Source organism: Rhinoraja longicauda, chromosome 16 (genome assembly GCF_053455715.1).
Source record: "Rhinoraja longicauda isolate Sanriku21f chromosome 16, sRhiLon1.1, whole genome shotgun sequence".
NCBI classification, from domain to species: Eukaryota; Metazoa; Chordata; class Chondrichthyes; order Rajiformes; family Arhynchobatidae; genus Rhinoraja; species Rhinoraja longicauda.
In genome coordinates this window covers 6,121,755-6,138,681 of record NC_135968.1, presented here as the reverse complement: position 1 = coordinate 6,138,681, position 16,927 = coordinate 6,121,755, and the positions used below count along the sequence as shown (strand labels likewise).

Genomic DNA, 16,927 nt, shown 5'->3' with positions numbered 1-16,927 from the left:
CAATTCCGCTGCTCTCCGTCCACTTCCACCCACATTCCCCCCTCATGCATAGCTATTCACTCTGCTTCTCTCCTTTTATGATACCATTTTGTCTCTTTTTCATCTCTATCTTTTGACCAGCCATGAGCCAATCAAACTACCTTCACATGCTTCCACCTGGCACTTGTGTAGGACGCGACTTTAGATGCTGGTTTAAACCGAAGATAGACACAAAAAGCTGGAGTAGCTTAGTGGGTCAGACAGCATCTCTGCAGAAAATGAATAGGTGACCTTTCAGGTCGAGAACCTTCGAGAGTCTGAAGAAGGGTCTTGATCCGAAACGTCACCTATTCCTTTTCTCCATCGATGCTGTCTGACCCGCGGGGTTACTCAAGATTTTTTGTGTTTATCCACCAAGCACTTGGCAGACTTGGTTCCTCCCTATCTCTCTTCTCCAGCTTTCTCCACCTACGGCAATCAGTCTGATTCCTACCCAGAGCGTCGCCTGCCCATGTCCTGTGGAGATGTTGCCTGACCCGCTGAATTACTCTAGCACTTGTGTTGTTTTAAACGCACACCTGCAGTTCTTTTGGTCTCCTTGAGGCAACATTTCCCAACCATGTTGATGCCACCAATTTAATTGACTCGAATCGTTAGAGTCATGGAATCTTACAGCGTGGAAACAGACCCTTCAGCGCTTGGTCCATATCCCTCCAAACCTGTCCTATCCATGTACCTGTCTACATGGTTCATCTACTTAAACGTATCACACGAAGATCATCCTTCCATTTACCTGCATAATGTTTTCAGTTGGTCACGGAGCATTGCGATCTGAATAAACCCTCGCCAGAGATAGACACAAAAACCTGGTGTAACTCAGCGGGACAGACAGTATCTCTGGAGACAAGGAATGGATGACGTTTCGGGGCGAGACCCTTCTTCAGACTGGTTAGGGATAAGGGAAACGAGAGATAAAGTCGGCGATGTGCAGAGGTAAAGAACAATAAATGAAAGTAACGATAATAAAGGAAACAGGCCATGGTATGCTGTTTGTAGGGTGAAAATGAGAAGCTAGTGCGACTTGGGCTGGGGAGGGATAGAGAGAGAGAGAGAATGCCGGGTCTACGTGAAGTGAGAGAAATCAATATTCATACCACTGGGCTGGACGTTGCCCGAGGGAAATATGAGATGCTTTTCATCCAAATTGCGTTTCTCTTCACTCTGAAATGGTGGAGACCGAGGACAGAAAGATCTGGCTTGGAATGGGAAGGATAATTAAGGTGTCCAGCAATCGGGCGATCATGTTGGTTCACGCAGGTGGAGTGAAGATGTTCCGCGAAACGATCATTCGCATCTTCTGCGGTTGCAGGGGAAGAAATTAGTTAACCAGGGAGTTTCAGAGGGAACGGTCTCCACGGATGTCGAAAAGGGGTGGATATGGAAAAATGTGGCTAGTGCTGGGATCCCGTTGGAGGCGGCGGAAATTTCGGAGGTTGTGTGCGATTGCTAATGGGTTGGAAGGTAAGGACTAATCGAACTCTGTCTCGATTGCGATTAGGGGGAGGTGGGCAAGGGCGGGGCTGCGGGGTACCGAGGAGACACAAGTGAGGACCTCATGATGGGAGAGGGGAACCCCCGGTCCCTAAAGAATGAGGACATCTCAGATGTTGTAGTATGGAACAGCTTATCTTGGGCGCAGATGCGGCGTAGATGGAGGAATTGGGTGTAGGGGAGAGAGTCTTTGCAGGAAGCACGATGGGAAGAAGTGTAGTGGAGATAGTTGTGGGAGTCAGTGAGCTTATAATAGACGTCAGTGAAAATTCTATTTCTTGTGAAGGAGACTGTGAGATCAAGAATGTGGCGGGAGATGTGGGGATGGTCCAAATAAATGTGAGTGCAGGATGAAAATTGGTCAAGTCAAGTCAAGTCAATTTATTTGTATAGCACATTTAAAAACAACCCACGTTGACCAAAGTGCTGCACATCTGACTAGGAAAAAAAAGAAACATACAGTGGCAGGCAGCCAAACACAACGGCGCGGCCATCTTGAACAAAATGTTAATTCAATCACCCACAGTCCAACAACAAAAGCATTAAATAAGCATCAAAATTACACCCCCAAAAAGTTGATGAAGTTGGTGAAGTTGATGAAGTCCATGAGTCCAGGAGGTAGCACCGATGCAGTCATCGATGTAACGGAGATAGATTTCGGGGATAGGGCCAGTGTACGCCTGGAACAGGGATTGTACCCTACAAAGAGGCAGGCATAGCTGGGGCTCATGCGGGTGCCCATAGCTGCGCCTTGGACTTGGAGGAAGTGGGAGGCGTCAAAGGAGTTGTTGAGGGTGAGGACCTGCTCCGATAGGCGGAGTGTTAGCAGAGGTAAATTTGGATGGTTCTGCAGTCGAGGAAGGAATGGATGGCTTTAACGCCTTGCTGTTGAGGGGTGGACGTGTAGAGTGTGGAGTGTAGAGTGATTGAATGCCCATAGTAAAGACGTGGGAGTGTTTTATGTTTTATGAAAGCGAAAGTCATAAAAGAGACGAAGGGTATTTGAGGACGGAAAGTTTAAGAAGGGAGTAAGTTCAAGTGAAATAGGAACCGGTGTGAGAGGGGAGGTGAATACCGAATTAAAAGTGTTATGTATGTTTGAGCGAATTAGAAGAAATAAAATGGATGAGCTTGAGGCTCAGTTAGAAATTGGTAAGCATGTTGTTTTGGGAATTATAGAGACATGGCTGCAAGCGGATCAGAGCTGGGAACTGAATATTCTGGGGCAGACGTCCTATCGAAAAGAAACATAGGTGGGCAGAGTGGGTGGGGTGGCTCTGTTGGTAAGGAATAAATTAATTATCTTGCGAGATGTAACATAGAATCAGAGAATGTAGAATCATTGTGGATAGAGCTGAGAAATTGCAAGGGTAAGAAGATCCTAATGACACTTATCTACAGGCCCTCAAACAACAGCATGGAGATAGGGTGAAAGTTGCAGCAGGAGTTAAAAATGGCATGCAACAAAGGTAATGTCACTGTGTTTATGGGTGATTTCAATATGCAGGTAGACTGGGAAAATCAGATTGGTACTGGACCCCAAATGAGTATAGAAGTTGGGACGTCACGTTGCCGTTGGGCATGACGGTGGTGAGACCGCATTTTGAATATTGTGTTCAGTTCTGGGCCCCATGTTATAGGAAAGATATTGTCAAGCTTGAAAGGGTTCAGAAAATATTTTCCGAGGATGTTGCCAGGACTAGAGGGTGTGAGCGAGAGGTAGAGGTTCAGTAGGCTGGGTCTCCATTCCATGGAGCGCAGGAGGATGAGGGGAAATATCCAAAATCATGAGAGGAATAGATCAGGTAGATACACAAAATCTTTTGCCCAGAGTATGGGAATCAAGGACCAGAGGACATATGTTCAAGTTGAAAGGGAAAGGATTTAATAGGAATCTGAGGGGTAACTGTTTCACACAAAGGGTGGTGGGTATATGGAACAAGCTGCCAGAGAAGGTAGTTGAGGCTGGGACTATGCAATCGTTTAAGAAACAGTTAGACAGGTATATGGATAGAACAGGTTTGGAGGGATATTGGCCAAGCGCAGGCAAGTGCGACGAGTGTGGTTGGGACATTGTTGGCCAGTGTGGGCGAAGGGCCTGTTTCCACATTGTATCACTCTATGATTCTTTGACTCTATGACTCTAAAGGGAGTTTGTAAAGTGCCTCCGAGATGGATTCTTAGAGCAGCTTGTACCCCCTGACTCCGCTATCCTTAAGAGCTCTATCTAGCTCTCTCTTGAATGCATTCAGAGAATTGGCCTCCACTGCCTTCTGATGTAGTGAATTCCACAGATTCACAACTCTCTGACTGAAAATGTTTTCCCTCATCTCTGTTCGAAATGGCCTAGCCCTTATTCTTAAACTGTGGCCCCTGGTTATGGACTCCCCCAACATTGGGAACATGTTTCCTGCCTCTAACGTGTGCAACCCCTTAATAATCTTATACGTTTCGATAAGATCTCCTCTCATCTTTCTAAATTCCAGTGTATACAAGCCTAGTCGCTCCAGTCTTTCAATATACGACAGTCCCACCATTCCGGGAATTAACCTAGTAAACCTACGCTGCACGCCCTCAATAGCAAGAATATCCTTCCTCAAATTTGGAGACAAAACCTGCACACAGTACTCCAGGTCAGGTCTCACTAGGGCCCTGTACAACTGCAGAAGGACCTCTTTGCTCCTATTCTCAACTCTTGTTATGAATGCCAACATTCCATTGGCTTTCTTCACTGCCTGCTGTACCTGCATGCTTCCTTTCAGTGACAGATGCACTAGGATACCCAGATCTCGTTGTAGGTCCCCTTTTCCTAACATGACACCATTCAGATAATACTCTGCCTTCCTATTCTTACCACCAAAGTGAAAGATGTATAACATAGCAAAGATGAACGGGAAGCCAGAGGAGTGGGGAACTTTTAAAGATCAACAGAGGGTAACTAAAAAGGCAATATGGAGAGAAAAGATGAAGTACGAAGGTAAGCTAGCCAAAAATATAAAGGAGGATAGCAAAAGCTTATTTAGGTATGTGAAGAGGAAAAGAATAAGACAAATGTGGGCCCCTTGAACACAGAAACTGGTTTATTAAAGGGAACAAGGAAATGGCAGACGAGTTCAACAGGTACTTTGGTTCTGTCTTCACTAAGGAAGACACCAACAATCTCCCGGATGTCCTAGCGGATGGAGGACCTAGTGTGACGGAGGAACTGACGGAAATTTGTCAGGAAATGCTGTTGAGTAGAGGGTGGGATTGATGACTGATAAATCCCCAGGCCTGATGCCCTGCATCCCAGGAGGTGGCTCTAGAAATCGTGGACACATTGGTGATCATTTTCCAATATTTTATAAAGTCTGGATCAGTTCCAGTGGATTGGAGGGTAGCTAATGTTACCCCTTTTTTCAAGAAAGGAGGGAGAGAGAAAGCAGGGAATAAAGGACCAGTTAGCCTAACATCAGTGGTGGGGAAGATGCTGGAGTCGATTTTTAAAAATGTAATAGTGACGCATTTGGATAGCAGTAACCGGATCGGTTCAAGTCAGCATTGATATACGAAGTGGAAATCATGCTTGACAAATCTTCTGGAATGTTTTGAGGATGTGACAAGTAAAATGGACATGGGAGAGCCAGTGGATGTAGTGTACCTGGACTCTCAGAAGGTATTTGACAATGTCCCACACAGGAGATCAGTGGGCAAAATTAGAGCACATGATATTGAGGGTGGGTATTGACATGGATGGAAAATTGGTTGGCAGACAGGAAACAAAGAGTATGGATTAACGGGTACGTTTCAGAATGGCAGGCAGTGGCTTGTGGGGTGCCGCAAGTCTCGGTGCTGGGACCACAGGTATTTACAATATAGTTAATGAATTAGATGAAGGAATTAAAAATACCATGAACAAATTTGCAGATGAGACAAAGCTGGGTGACAGTGTGAACTGTGAAGAGGATGCTACGAGAATGCAGGATGACTTGGACAGGTTGTGTGAACGGGCAGATGCATGGAAGATGCAGTATAATGTGGGTAAAGTGAGGTCATCCACTTTGGTGGCCAGACAGGAAGGCAGGTTATTATCGGAATGGTGTCAGGTTAGGAAAAGGGGAATTACAACGAGACCTGGGTGTCCTTATACATCAGTAACGGAAAGCAAGCACGCAGGTACAGTAGGCAGTAAAAAAAGTAATGGCAAGTTGGCCTTCGTGACGAAAGGACTTTAGAAAAGGAGCAGAGTGCAAACCCTTCTGCAGTTTTACAGGGCTCTAATGAGACCACACCTGGAGTAATGTGTGCAGTTTTGGTCTCCTAATTTGAGGAAGGACATTCTTGCTATTGAAGGAGTGCAGCGTAGGTTCACGAGGTTAATTCCTGGGATAGCGGTACTATCATGTGATGAAAGAATGGAGCCGACTAGTCTTGTATTCACTGGAATTTAGAAAGGTAAGAGAGGATCATATCGAAACTTGTAAAATTATTAAGGGATTGGATACGATAGATGCAGGAAACATGTTTCCGATGTTGGGGAATCCAGAACCAGCGGCCACAATTTAAGAATAAGTGGTAGGCCATTTAGAACTGAGATGAGGAAAAACCTTTTCACACGGAGAGTTGTGAATTTGTGGAATTCTCTGCCTCAGAAGGCAGTGGGGGTCGATTCGTTCGATGCATTCAAATGAGAGTTAGATAGCGCTCTTAGGGCGGGTGGAATCAAGGGATATGGAGAGAAGGCAGAAACGGGGTACTGTCTGAAGAAGGGTCTCGACCCGAAACGTCACCCATTCCTTCTCTCCCGAGATGCTGCCTGACCTGCTGAGTTACTTCAGCATTTTGTGAATAAATCGATTTGTACCAGCATCTGCAGTTATTTTCTTATACTACTGATTGTGGATGATCAGCCATGATCACAATGAATGGTGGCGCTGGCTCGAAGGGCCGAATGGCCCACTGCTGCGCCTATTGTATATGTATCTGTGAGGTTTCTTGGACATAAGACGAGAGAGAATGGACTGGGGAGATAGGATGGAGTCCAGGTACATGGTACCTGGTCCAGGTACATTTCAGTGGGACAGGAGCAGGGAGAAACACTGGGTCTGTCAGCGCAGTTGTGTTTATGGACTTTGGGGTGAAGGTAAAAACGGAGCTGTGCGGTGCTGAGAAACGATAAGATTGGAGGCTGTGGAAGGCAGACAACCAGAAGTGATATAATCAGTAATAGGGTTTGAGATGAAGGCCTGGTGCTCATCTGTGGGATTATGGTCCAAGGATAAGTTGGAGGAGGTGTCTGAGAGTTGTCACCTGGCCTCAGCCCAGTAGATGTCGGCGTGTTAGACTACCACGGCGCTAGACTACCACGCCACCTCCCTTGTCGGTGGGTTTGATTATGATGTCATGTTTGCTGCTGATTGAGCAGAGGGTTGTACGTTCAGAGGGGTTGGAGTTGGAGTAGGTAAGCGGAGTGGAAAGTTGAGATGGTTGATGTCATGCCGCCAGTTAGAAATAAAGAGGTCTAGAGAGTGTAGAAGGCCGTATTGGGAAGTCCAAGAGGAGGGGGGCCGGTAGAGACGGGAGAAGGGGTCAGCACTGAGTGGTGAGGACTCCTTCCCATAGAAAAAGACGCGGAGGCGGAGGCGACGGAAGAAAGGCTCCACTTCATGGCGGACCGGAACTCGTTGAGGTGGGGGTGGAGGGGAAGGAAGGTGAGGCCTCTGTGGAGGACAGGCCCTTCCGTGTCAGAAAGCGGGATGTCAGGGGGGATGGTGAAGACACGACAAGCGAAGGGGTTGGGGTCAGAGGAGGGCCGGAGAGTGGACAATGACCGAGGCGAGACCTGGTGCGGGGGTGGTGGGTTTTCTGAAACTAAAATGGGCTGAGCAATGGTAGATATACTTTAATCCAGATAAATGCCAGATGATGCAGTTTCAGTACTAACGTGTCTTGGTCATACACCATGACTGTTAACACCCTATTGTGGAACAGTCGAACCTTGAATGTCGAAGCGGAGGTAAATGCTGTCGTTAAGAGGGGGTGGGAGGTGGGGGGGGGGGGGGGGGGGGGAGGATATTGGTCTTCTTTAGTCGGGGGACAATACAACAGCAGGGACATAACGCAGAGTATTTACAGGGTTTTTTTCTGTTTGTATTTCCTCATTAATCATATTTTCAAAATAATAATAATAATAATAATGCATTACATTTATATAGCGCTTTTCAAACACTCAAAGGCGCTTTACAGGGATTACTAGAACATAGAGAAGAAAATAAATAGATAAATAAGTAAACGAACAGAAAAAGGAGACAGAAGGTGAGGTGACGGTCAGTGGTTGAAGGCAGTGCTGAACAGGTGAGACTTCAGTGATGTTTTGAATGTGGTGAGTGAGGAGGAGTCTCTGACGGTTTGGGGTAGTGAGTTCCAGAGGGTGGGAGCAGCGATGGAGAAAGCCCTGTCCCCCCAGGATCTGAGTTTGGTCCGGATTGGAGGGGGGGACGGGGACAGGAGGTTGGCAGCAGCAGAGCGGAGGGTGCAGGTGGGAGTGTGCCTGTGGAGGAGGTCAGTCAGGTAGGATGGGGCCAGGTTATGGAGGGCTTTGTAGGTCATGAGGAGGATTTTGTACTGGATTCTCTGGGGGATGAGGAGCCAGTGGAGCTTGTAAAGGACGGGGGTGATATGGTCACGGATCGGGGAGTGGGTGAGTAGTCGGGCAGCGGAGTTTTGAATGTATTGAAGTTTACTGATGATTTTTGAGGGCGAGCCATAGAGGGGGCTGTTGCAGTAGTCCAGACGGGAGGTGATGAAGGCGTGGATGAGGGTTTCTGCAGCTGTGGAGGAGAGGGATGGACGGAGACGGGCGATGTTTAACATTTGACATTCGGCGAATGGAAATATAGCAAATAGGTTTCTGAATCCCGAAACGTTCACGGAAACTTTTTATAAACAGAATCTATTTTTACATTTAGATTACCATTATTTAATTATTTTGCCCAATACGACAAACGGATATTTCATCGCATCATTTAGCTCCTTTCTGAAGCTGCTTTGAGTTACTGCGTAAATAAACGTATTAGTACAAGAATTTAACAACTGAAGCATATTAGCGCCCTCTTGCAGTATATATCTGGGGTCATTGAAGCTGGTGATTTTGTAACCAAAGGTGATCTGATTTAAACCAAATTTTACTACATTCGCCGTCCACAAGAAGATAAAACAGCCCGAAATGGCAAAAAGTAAAATAATGGACTTCCTCCGGTTCGCGATCTCTGGGTCGCTTTGTTTCTCTCCGTTGCTCTTTGCCCGAAGCCTCCTGCGCGCTTTACTCGCTGCTAAAATGAACCTGACGGTCAAAACATTGAGCAGAATTATCAGAAGAAACGGGCCACATGGGGTGAAAATACGATCCAACCAGTCAAATGCTCTCCACGCCGGTGAGATGTAACGGATATCCTTCACTCTGCAATACCAGGGAACTGCGTTGACTATATTCCGGGGTTCATGTATAAAGTACCAGGGAACGCTTTTCAAACCTGCCAGTGCGCACACCGTTGCTATCACCACAACAGCCGTCCGCTCTGTGCAATATTTTGTTTTCATTTGCTGGCAACAAATGGCCACAAATCGATCAAACGTGAAGGCGACTGTTAACCAGACGGAGCTGTCCCTGGTTGCATGGATTAAAGCGATGGTGAGACTACACACAGGCGTAATGTTCAGGCAGCTACCCGGGAAATAGATCGCAGGAATCCGGTTTAATAAAACAGCGGTGACAATGACTAAGAGATCCATCACGGCCATCGACACCAGGTACTTAGTTATACATTTGGACAAGCCGCATCTTCCTCGGGAAAGGATCGCGATGGCCATTAGATTAACTATTGAAAGAGATAAAAAGAGAGATAAGTTAGATATTGGCTAGTATGATGTTGTGGTAATTACAGAGTTATGGCTGCGAGACCAGGGCTGGGAGCTGAATATTCAGGGGTATACGTCCTGTCGAAAAGACCGACAGGTGGGCAGAGGGGGTGGGGTCGCTCTGTTGGCAAGGAATGATATTCAGTCGCTTGCAAGGGATGACATAGAATCAGGACATGTAGAGTCAGTATGGAGAGAACTGAGGAATTGTCAGTGTAAAAAGACCCTAATTGGATTTATGTACAGGCCCCCAAACAGTAGCCAGCACATAGGGTGCAAGTTGAATCAAGAGTTAAAATTTGCATGTCGCAAAGGCAATGCTACGGTGGTTATGGGAGATTTTAACATGCAGGTAGACTGGGAAAATCAGGTTGGTACTGGACCCCAAGAAAGGGAGTTTATGGAGTGCTTCCGAGATGGATTCTTAGAGCAGCTTGTACTGGAGACTATCGGGTATAAGGCAATTCTGGATTTATAGTAGTGTAATGAACCGGATTTGGTAAGGGAAATCAAGGTAAAAGAGCCATTAGGAGGTAGTGATCATATGATAAGTTTTGATCTACAATTTGAGAGAGAGAAGGGGAAATCGGAAGTGTCAGCAATACAGTTGAAAAAAGGGTACACTGGGGGCATGAGGGAGGAGCTGGCCAGAGTTGAATGGAAAGAGACCCTAGCAGGGAAGACGGTGGAATAACAATAGCAGGTATTTCTGGGAATAATACAGAAGGTGCAGGATCGGTTCATTCCAAAAAGGAAGAAAAATTCTAAGGGGAGTAAGAGGCGACCGTGGCTGACAAGGGAAGTCAAGGTTATATAAAAATAAAAGAGAAGATGTTAACATATAAAGATGAGCGGGAAGCCAGAGGATTGGGACTCTTTTAAAGAGCATCAGAAGATAACTAAAAAGGCAAAAGGCAAAGAGGAGAAAAGATGAGGTACGAAGAAGGGAAGTAAGCCAAGAATATAAAGGATAATAAAAGCTTATTTCGGGACATGAAGAGGAAAAAATAGTCAAGACAAATGTGGGTTCCTTGAAGACAGAAGGTGGTGAATTTATTAAGGGGAACAAGGAAATGGCAAGACGAGTTGAACAGGTACTTTGGATCTGACTCCACTCAGGAAGACACAAACAACCTCCCAGATGTTCTAGTGGCGAGAAATCCTAGGGTGATGGAGGAACTGAAGGAAATTCACATTAGGCGGGAAATGGTGTAGGGTAGACTGATGGGATTGAAGGTTGATAAATCCCCTGGGCCAAATGGTCTGCATCACAGGGTACTTAAGGAAGTGGCTCTAGAAATTGTGGGCACATTGGTGATCATTTTCGAAGTTTCTATAGATTCAGGATTAGTTCCCGTGGATTGGAGGGTAGCTAATGTTATTCCACTGGAGAAAAGAGGGAGAGTGAAAACGGGAAATTATAGACCAGTTAGCCTGACATCCGTGGTGGGGAAGATGCTGGAGTCAGTTATAAAAGAAGAAATTGCGGAACATTTGGATAGCAGTAACAGGATCGTTCCGAGTCAGCACGGATATACGATGGGGAAATCATGCTTGACTAATCTTCTGGAATTTTTTGAGGATGTAACGAGGAAAATGGACAAGGGAGAGCCAGTGGATATAATGTACCTGGACTTTCAGAAAGCATTCGATAAGATCCCACATAGGAAATTAGTGGGCAAAATTAGAACATATGGTCTTGGGGGTAGGGTACTGAATTGGATAGAAGATTGGTTGGCTGACAGGAAACAAAGGGTATGAATAAATGGGTCCCTTTCAGAATGGCAGGCAGTGACTAGTCGGGTACTGCAAGGCTCGGTGCTGGGACCACAGGTATTTACAATATACATTAATGACTTAGATGAAGGGATTAAAAGTAACATTAGCACATTTGCAGATGACACAAAGCTGGGTGGCAGTGTGAAGTGTGAGAAGGATGCTATGAGGATGCAGGTGATTTGGACAGGTTGTGTGAGTGGGCAGATGAATGCAGATGCATTTTAATGTGGATAAATGTGAGGTTATCCAGTTTGGTGGTAAGAATAGGAAGGCAGATTATTATCTGCATGGTGTTAAGTTAGGAAAAGGGGAAGTACAACGAGATCCGGGTCTCCTACTTCATCAGTCACTGAAAGTAAGCATGCAGGTAGAGAAGGCAGTGAAGAAAGCTGATGGCATGCTGGCCTTCATAACAAGAGGAGTTGAGTATCGGAGCAAAGAGGTCCTTCTGCAGTTGTACAAGGCCCTCGTGAGACCACACCTGGAGTAGTGTGTGCAGTTTTGGTCTCCAAATTTGAGGAAGGACATTCTTGCTATTGAGGGAGTGCAGCGTAAGTTCACGAGGTTATTTCCTGGAGTGGCGGGACTGTCGTACGTTGAAAGACTGGAGCGACATGGCTTGTATACTCGGGAATTTAGAAGGTGGAGAGGGGATCTTATTGAAACATGTAAGATTATCAAGGGATTGGACAGGCTAGAGGCAGGAAACATGTTCCCGATGCTGGGGGAGTCCCGCACCAGGGCCACAGTTTAAGAATAAGGGGTAGGCCATTTAGAACGGAGATGAGGAAAAACATTTTCACTCATAGTTGTGAAGCTGTGGAACTCTCTGCCTCAGAATGCAGTGGAGGCCAATTCGAAGGATGCTTTCAAGAGAGAGTTAGATAGAGCTCTTAATGATAGCGGAGTTGAGGGATATGGGGAGAAGGCAGGATCGGGGTACTGATCGTGGATGATAAGCCATGATTACGGTGAATGGCGGTGCTGGCTCGAAGGGCCGAATGGCCTACTCCTGCACCTATTGTCTATTGTCTGTTGTCCATAAAATGCTGGCGTAGGTCGGCGGGACATGCAACACCTCTGGATAGAAGGAATGGGTGACGTTTCGGGTCGAGACTCTTACAATGATCTTAAAATGAACATGATCTATTCTACATTTTCCTTGACCCGCATCCCCTTTGATGCTTCGTTTTAGCACCTTACCCTGCCTTATATCTTGTGTCTCCGTCTCCCCTGGCTCTCAGTATAAAGAAGGATCTCGACCCGAAACGTCACCCATTTATTCTATTCAGAGATGTTTACTGTCCCGTAGAGTCACTCCAGCAGTTTGTGTCTATCTTCGGTGTAAGCCAGCATCTGTAGTTCCCTCTGCAGGTTTTGATCTACTTCGCACAAATGTTTGATGTTTTGGAAAAAAAGAAACGCTTCCCATCGATTCGGGATAACGAATTGCATAAAATAATAGCGTTTAAAACGAATTATTTGAAAGTTCTTTTTAGTTAAAGGCAGAAGGTTAAAACATGTCTGCAATTCATCGGGAACGCGACATTCTCGTGAATGCAACAGGTAGAATACCTCTTGATGTACTTTGTGCCAACGGTTCATGGTAGGATTTTTACAATAAATGAAACGATTTCAATCTATTCAGGATTACAAGCAGGATTACAAACATAACATTAAGCGGTTTACAATATGTTATTTCGAAGTGCTTTTTAGCGACTGGAGGTGAATGAAACACATCTACTACCCACTGTAAGCACAAAATCAGACTCCAGCAAGTGGAATGCCTTTGGATACAGCTTGCCCCAACTGCATGGCTGCTCGCAGGTGATAGACGGAGGTATTCGTTGAAATGTTTTTATGCTGCCAATGCACCCGTCACCTTCCTCCATTCAACGCCATGGTAAAGATACCGCATGAAAGTAAAGCAACGCAATCATGACAAGAGTACAAATATCAATTCCTGATATCCATTAACCGGAGCGCTGAGCAGCCTATTCTCAAGGAAACAGGGTGCAGTAAATAACAACATCTCGCTTAACAGTTTCACCTGGAATAGCGCAAGCTGCAAGAGCAGTGTAGTAAGCGGCGTGCACCGGACCTCGAGGCGGAATGTGCATTTTCTTCCTGTGAGCGAAGTCTGATCCGGATCACACATTCGGTCTACTCGTTATTCTTCATATCCCTCATTATATGCCGTCTTTATGGAACATTGTACCCCATCAATTCCCGAGAGGTGCAATTAGATAATAACTTTGTTTTTCTGTTGAAGTCGCCGAACCGTCGGAGTGTGTTGCATCGCAACTTTTATTTACATTCATGAAATAAACAGCTGATTGCAGTCGAGTTCCTTTCATTTTTTAATGGGATGAAATAGACGAATGCAAATGCCACCTAGTTTTGATAGCATGTTAACTTTACGGTGCCAATTAAATTACATTGCTTTTTTTTCAACATTTATCGCTTCGCATTTAAGTGCGTGTCATTTCACTCAACAGACCAAGCCTCCACCCGTCCCCACTCAATTGAAGTCTTTACTCCTTCTCGCTCTTTACTACAGTTCCAAGGGCTCCCACATCCGCAAAGTTTGAAACGTTCCTCTCTAGATTCAAGTTATAAAGATATATCAGGAAAAGTTTAGTTTAGTTTATTTTCACTTGTACCGAAAGCTATTTTGTTGCGTGCTGCGCAGACAGCGGATAGGCTCGCCGTGATTACAATCATATCGCCCACCGTGTACAGATACAGGATAAAGGGAATAACGTTTCGTGCAAGATAAAGTCCAATAAATTCCGCTTAAAGATAATGAGATCGATGGTAGATCAGGACAGCTGTCTAGCTGCAGAAAGGACGGTTCAGTTGCCTGATAACAGCTGGGAAGAAACTGTCCCTGAATCTGGAGGCATGCATTTTCACACTTCTGTACCTTTTGAGTGATGCGAGAGGGGAGAAGAGGGAGTGTCTGATGTGAAATTGGCCCTTGGTTATTCACAAGCACACGTTATAGTAGAAGTAGGCCATTCGGCCCATCGAGTGTGCTCCGCCATTCGATCATGGCTGATCTCTACCTCGGAATCCCATTTCCTGCCTTCTCCCCAGAAATCTTTGTCACCCGTTCTAATCAAGAATTTGTCTATCTCTGCCTTAAAACTGCCCCACTGATTTGGCTTCCACGGCCCGCTGTGGCAATGCGTTCGGCAGGTTAACTACCCTCTGACACGAAGTTCTCCCTCACCTCCTTTGTAAAAGAGCGCCCTTTCATTCTGAGGCTAGACGCTCCCACCAGTGGAAACATCCTTTCCACATCCACTCTAAATATGCCTTTCATTATTCTTTAACATTCAAGGAGGTCCCCCTTCAACGTTCTAAATTCCAGCGAGCAGAGACCCAGTGCAGTCAAGCGCGCATCATATGCTAAACCAATCATTCCTGGGATCATTCTTGTAAATCTCCTCTGGACCATCTCCAGAGCCAGCACAATCTTTCTCAGACATGGGGCCCAAATTTGCTCACAGTACTCCAAATGCGGCCTGACCAGCGCCTTGTAGAACCTTAGCATTACATCCCAATGTTTGTATTGCAGTCCTCTTGATATAAATGCTACCACCGAATTTGTTTTCCTTACCAGCGATTCGACTTGCAAATTAACTTTTTTTGCGAGTCCTGCACCAGCATTCCTAAGTCGCTTTGCAACTCCGATTTCTGGATTCTCTTTCCATTTCGAAAATAAGAAAACTCCATTATTCTTATTGCCAAAATGCACTCCTCACTTGGCTTCAGTCAATTTCATCTGCCACTTCTCTGCCCACTCTCCTCACTTGTCCAAGTCATTCTGCAGAGTCCCTGCTTCGTCTACACAGCCTGCACCTCCACCTGTCTCGGCATCATCTGCAAACTTAGCCGCAAAACATTAAATCCCCTTATCCAAATCATTAATATGCAACATGAGGAGACTTGGCCCCAGCACCGACCTTTGCGGAACTCTACAAGTCATTGCCAGCCAACCTGAAAATACGCCATTTATTGCAACTCTGCCTTCTGTCATCCAGCCAACCCGCTATCCATGCTCGTATCTTCCCTTTAATACCATGGGCTATCATCTTTCCATCGCAGCCGGATATGTGGCACCTTATCAAATGCCTGAAAATCTAGGTAAACAGCATCTACAGTTTCCCCTCTGTCCGTCCTGCTATGAACTTCCTCTAAGAACTCTAGCAGATATTTCAGTCACAAACCCATGCTGGCCTTGGCCTATTTTATCATGAACCTCTAAGGGCTGCGTAACATCATCCTTTATAACTGATTCTAAAATCTTACCAACTGCCGAAGTCTGGCTAACTGGCCTAACGTTTCCGCTCTTCTGCTTTGCTCCGTTATTGTACAGCGGGATGATATACACAATTTTAAAATCTTCAGGAACCATTCATAACTCTAATGATTCTTGACATATCACAATTAATGCCTCCACAATCTCTCAGGTCACCTCCTTCAGTACACTGGAGTGCTGTCCAACCGGTTCAGGTGACTTACCTACCCTCAGACTTTTCAGTTTTCCAAGCACATTCTCCTTAGTAATCGCCAATCCACTAACTTCCACCCACTGACTCTCTAGGATTGCGGACATTCTGCTGGCGCCTTCCATTGTGAAGACTGATGCAAAAATGTATTCAATTCCTCTGCCATTTCTTGGTTTTCCGTTATCTCTTCTCCTGCATCATTCTCCCGCGGCCCAGCGTCCACTCTTGCCTTTTTTCTACTCTTTATATGCTGGTGGCTTTGCCGAGCCAGTCTGACGTATCGGTTAAGTCAATGGAAAGGAGTCCGGTTTGTGAGGCTGTCGGGGTTACGTCCGCAATTCCCTATAATTTCTTACGGTCTTTATGGGACTGTCCCCGAACCGTGCTATGACGCACCTTGTTAAAATGCGTTCTACAGCGCATCTGTAGAAGTTGGTGAGAGTGGTTGGGGACAGTCGAAGTTCCCAAGCCTTCTCCAGAAGTAGAGTCGTTGATGTACTTCTTTGTCCATTGGTGCAGTACAAATTGCTGGTGATATTTACTCTTAGGATCGTAACGCTTTCAATCATCTCTCCGTCAGCACCATCAAATATGTTGGGAACGTGCATCGCTCCATTTCCTGAATTCGATCATAATCTCCTTTGTCCTGCTGACATTGAGGGAGAGGTTTTTTGCCTTGTTAGGAGGTTGCAACTTTCACACATCTGGGACTAAAGGTTTTAAGTTACGACGAGCGACTGGATACGCTATAACTATATATTTTTTGGACAGGGAGGCCATTGTGTAATCTCATCGAGGCTTGTAAAATAATGAGGGGCATGGTCTTTTTTTCCAGGGTGCGAGATGACATGGATTGCTTAGGTACAAAGCGGGAGGGAAATATATTCAGAGAACCTGAGGGGCATTTAATTCTTTGGGAGGCTGGTAGGTCTACGAAAGTGGAAGAGGTGTTTTTATTCAATGCGCTGCCTGCACTAATTCTCGAGACAACGGTTAACTATTGAAAACTGAATTGAGGAGAAATTTCTTTGTATCAAGGGCATTGAAATGGGAATCAGTTTGGCTTTCACACCACCAGAGGACTATGCACGTTAGGCTTTTGGTACCCTTGGATTAAGTTTAGTATGGGGGGGGGGGCTCTGTTGAATCCAGGCAGTATATAACATATAACATATAACAACTACAGCATGGAAACCGGCCTGTCC

The 16,927-nt window shown here is 45.6% G+C and overlaps 1 protein-coding gene across 1 annotated transcript; it reads right to left on the bottom strand.

The window, feature by feature from the left end:
• Nucleotides 1-8,484: 8,484 nt before the first annotated feature.
• On the bottom strand, nt 8,485-15,847 carry LOC144600800 (putative G-protein coupled receptor 139). Its single transcript, XM_078412692.1, has 2 exons — nt 15,740-15,847; nt 8,485-9,426 (listed from the first exon to the last, which is right to left on the bottom strand). Exons 1-2 carry the CDS (start codon nt 15,845-15,847, stop codon nt 8,485-8,487), a joined length of 1,050 nt encoding a protein of 349 aa, XP_078268818.1.
• Between the last annotated feature and the right edge of the window lie 1,080 nt (nt 15,848-16,927).

Bases quoted from the DNA above. Each gene is read 5' to 3' on its own strand.
- LOC144600800 (XM_078412692.1), bottom strand. From the start codon at position 15,847: ATGGAAGGCGCCAGCAGAATGTCCGCAATCCTAGAGAGTCAGTGGGTG. The intron at 9,427-15,739 runs GTAGGTAAGTCA...ACATCATACTAG, and splicing joins GAAAACTGAAAAGTCTGAGG to CCAATATCTAACTTATCTCT.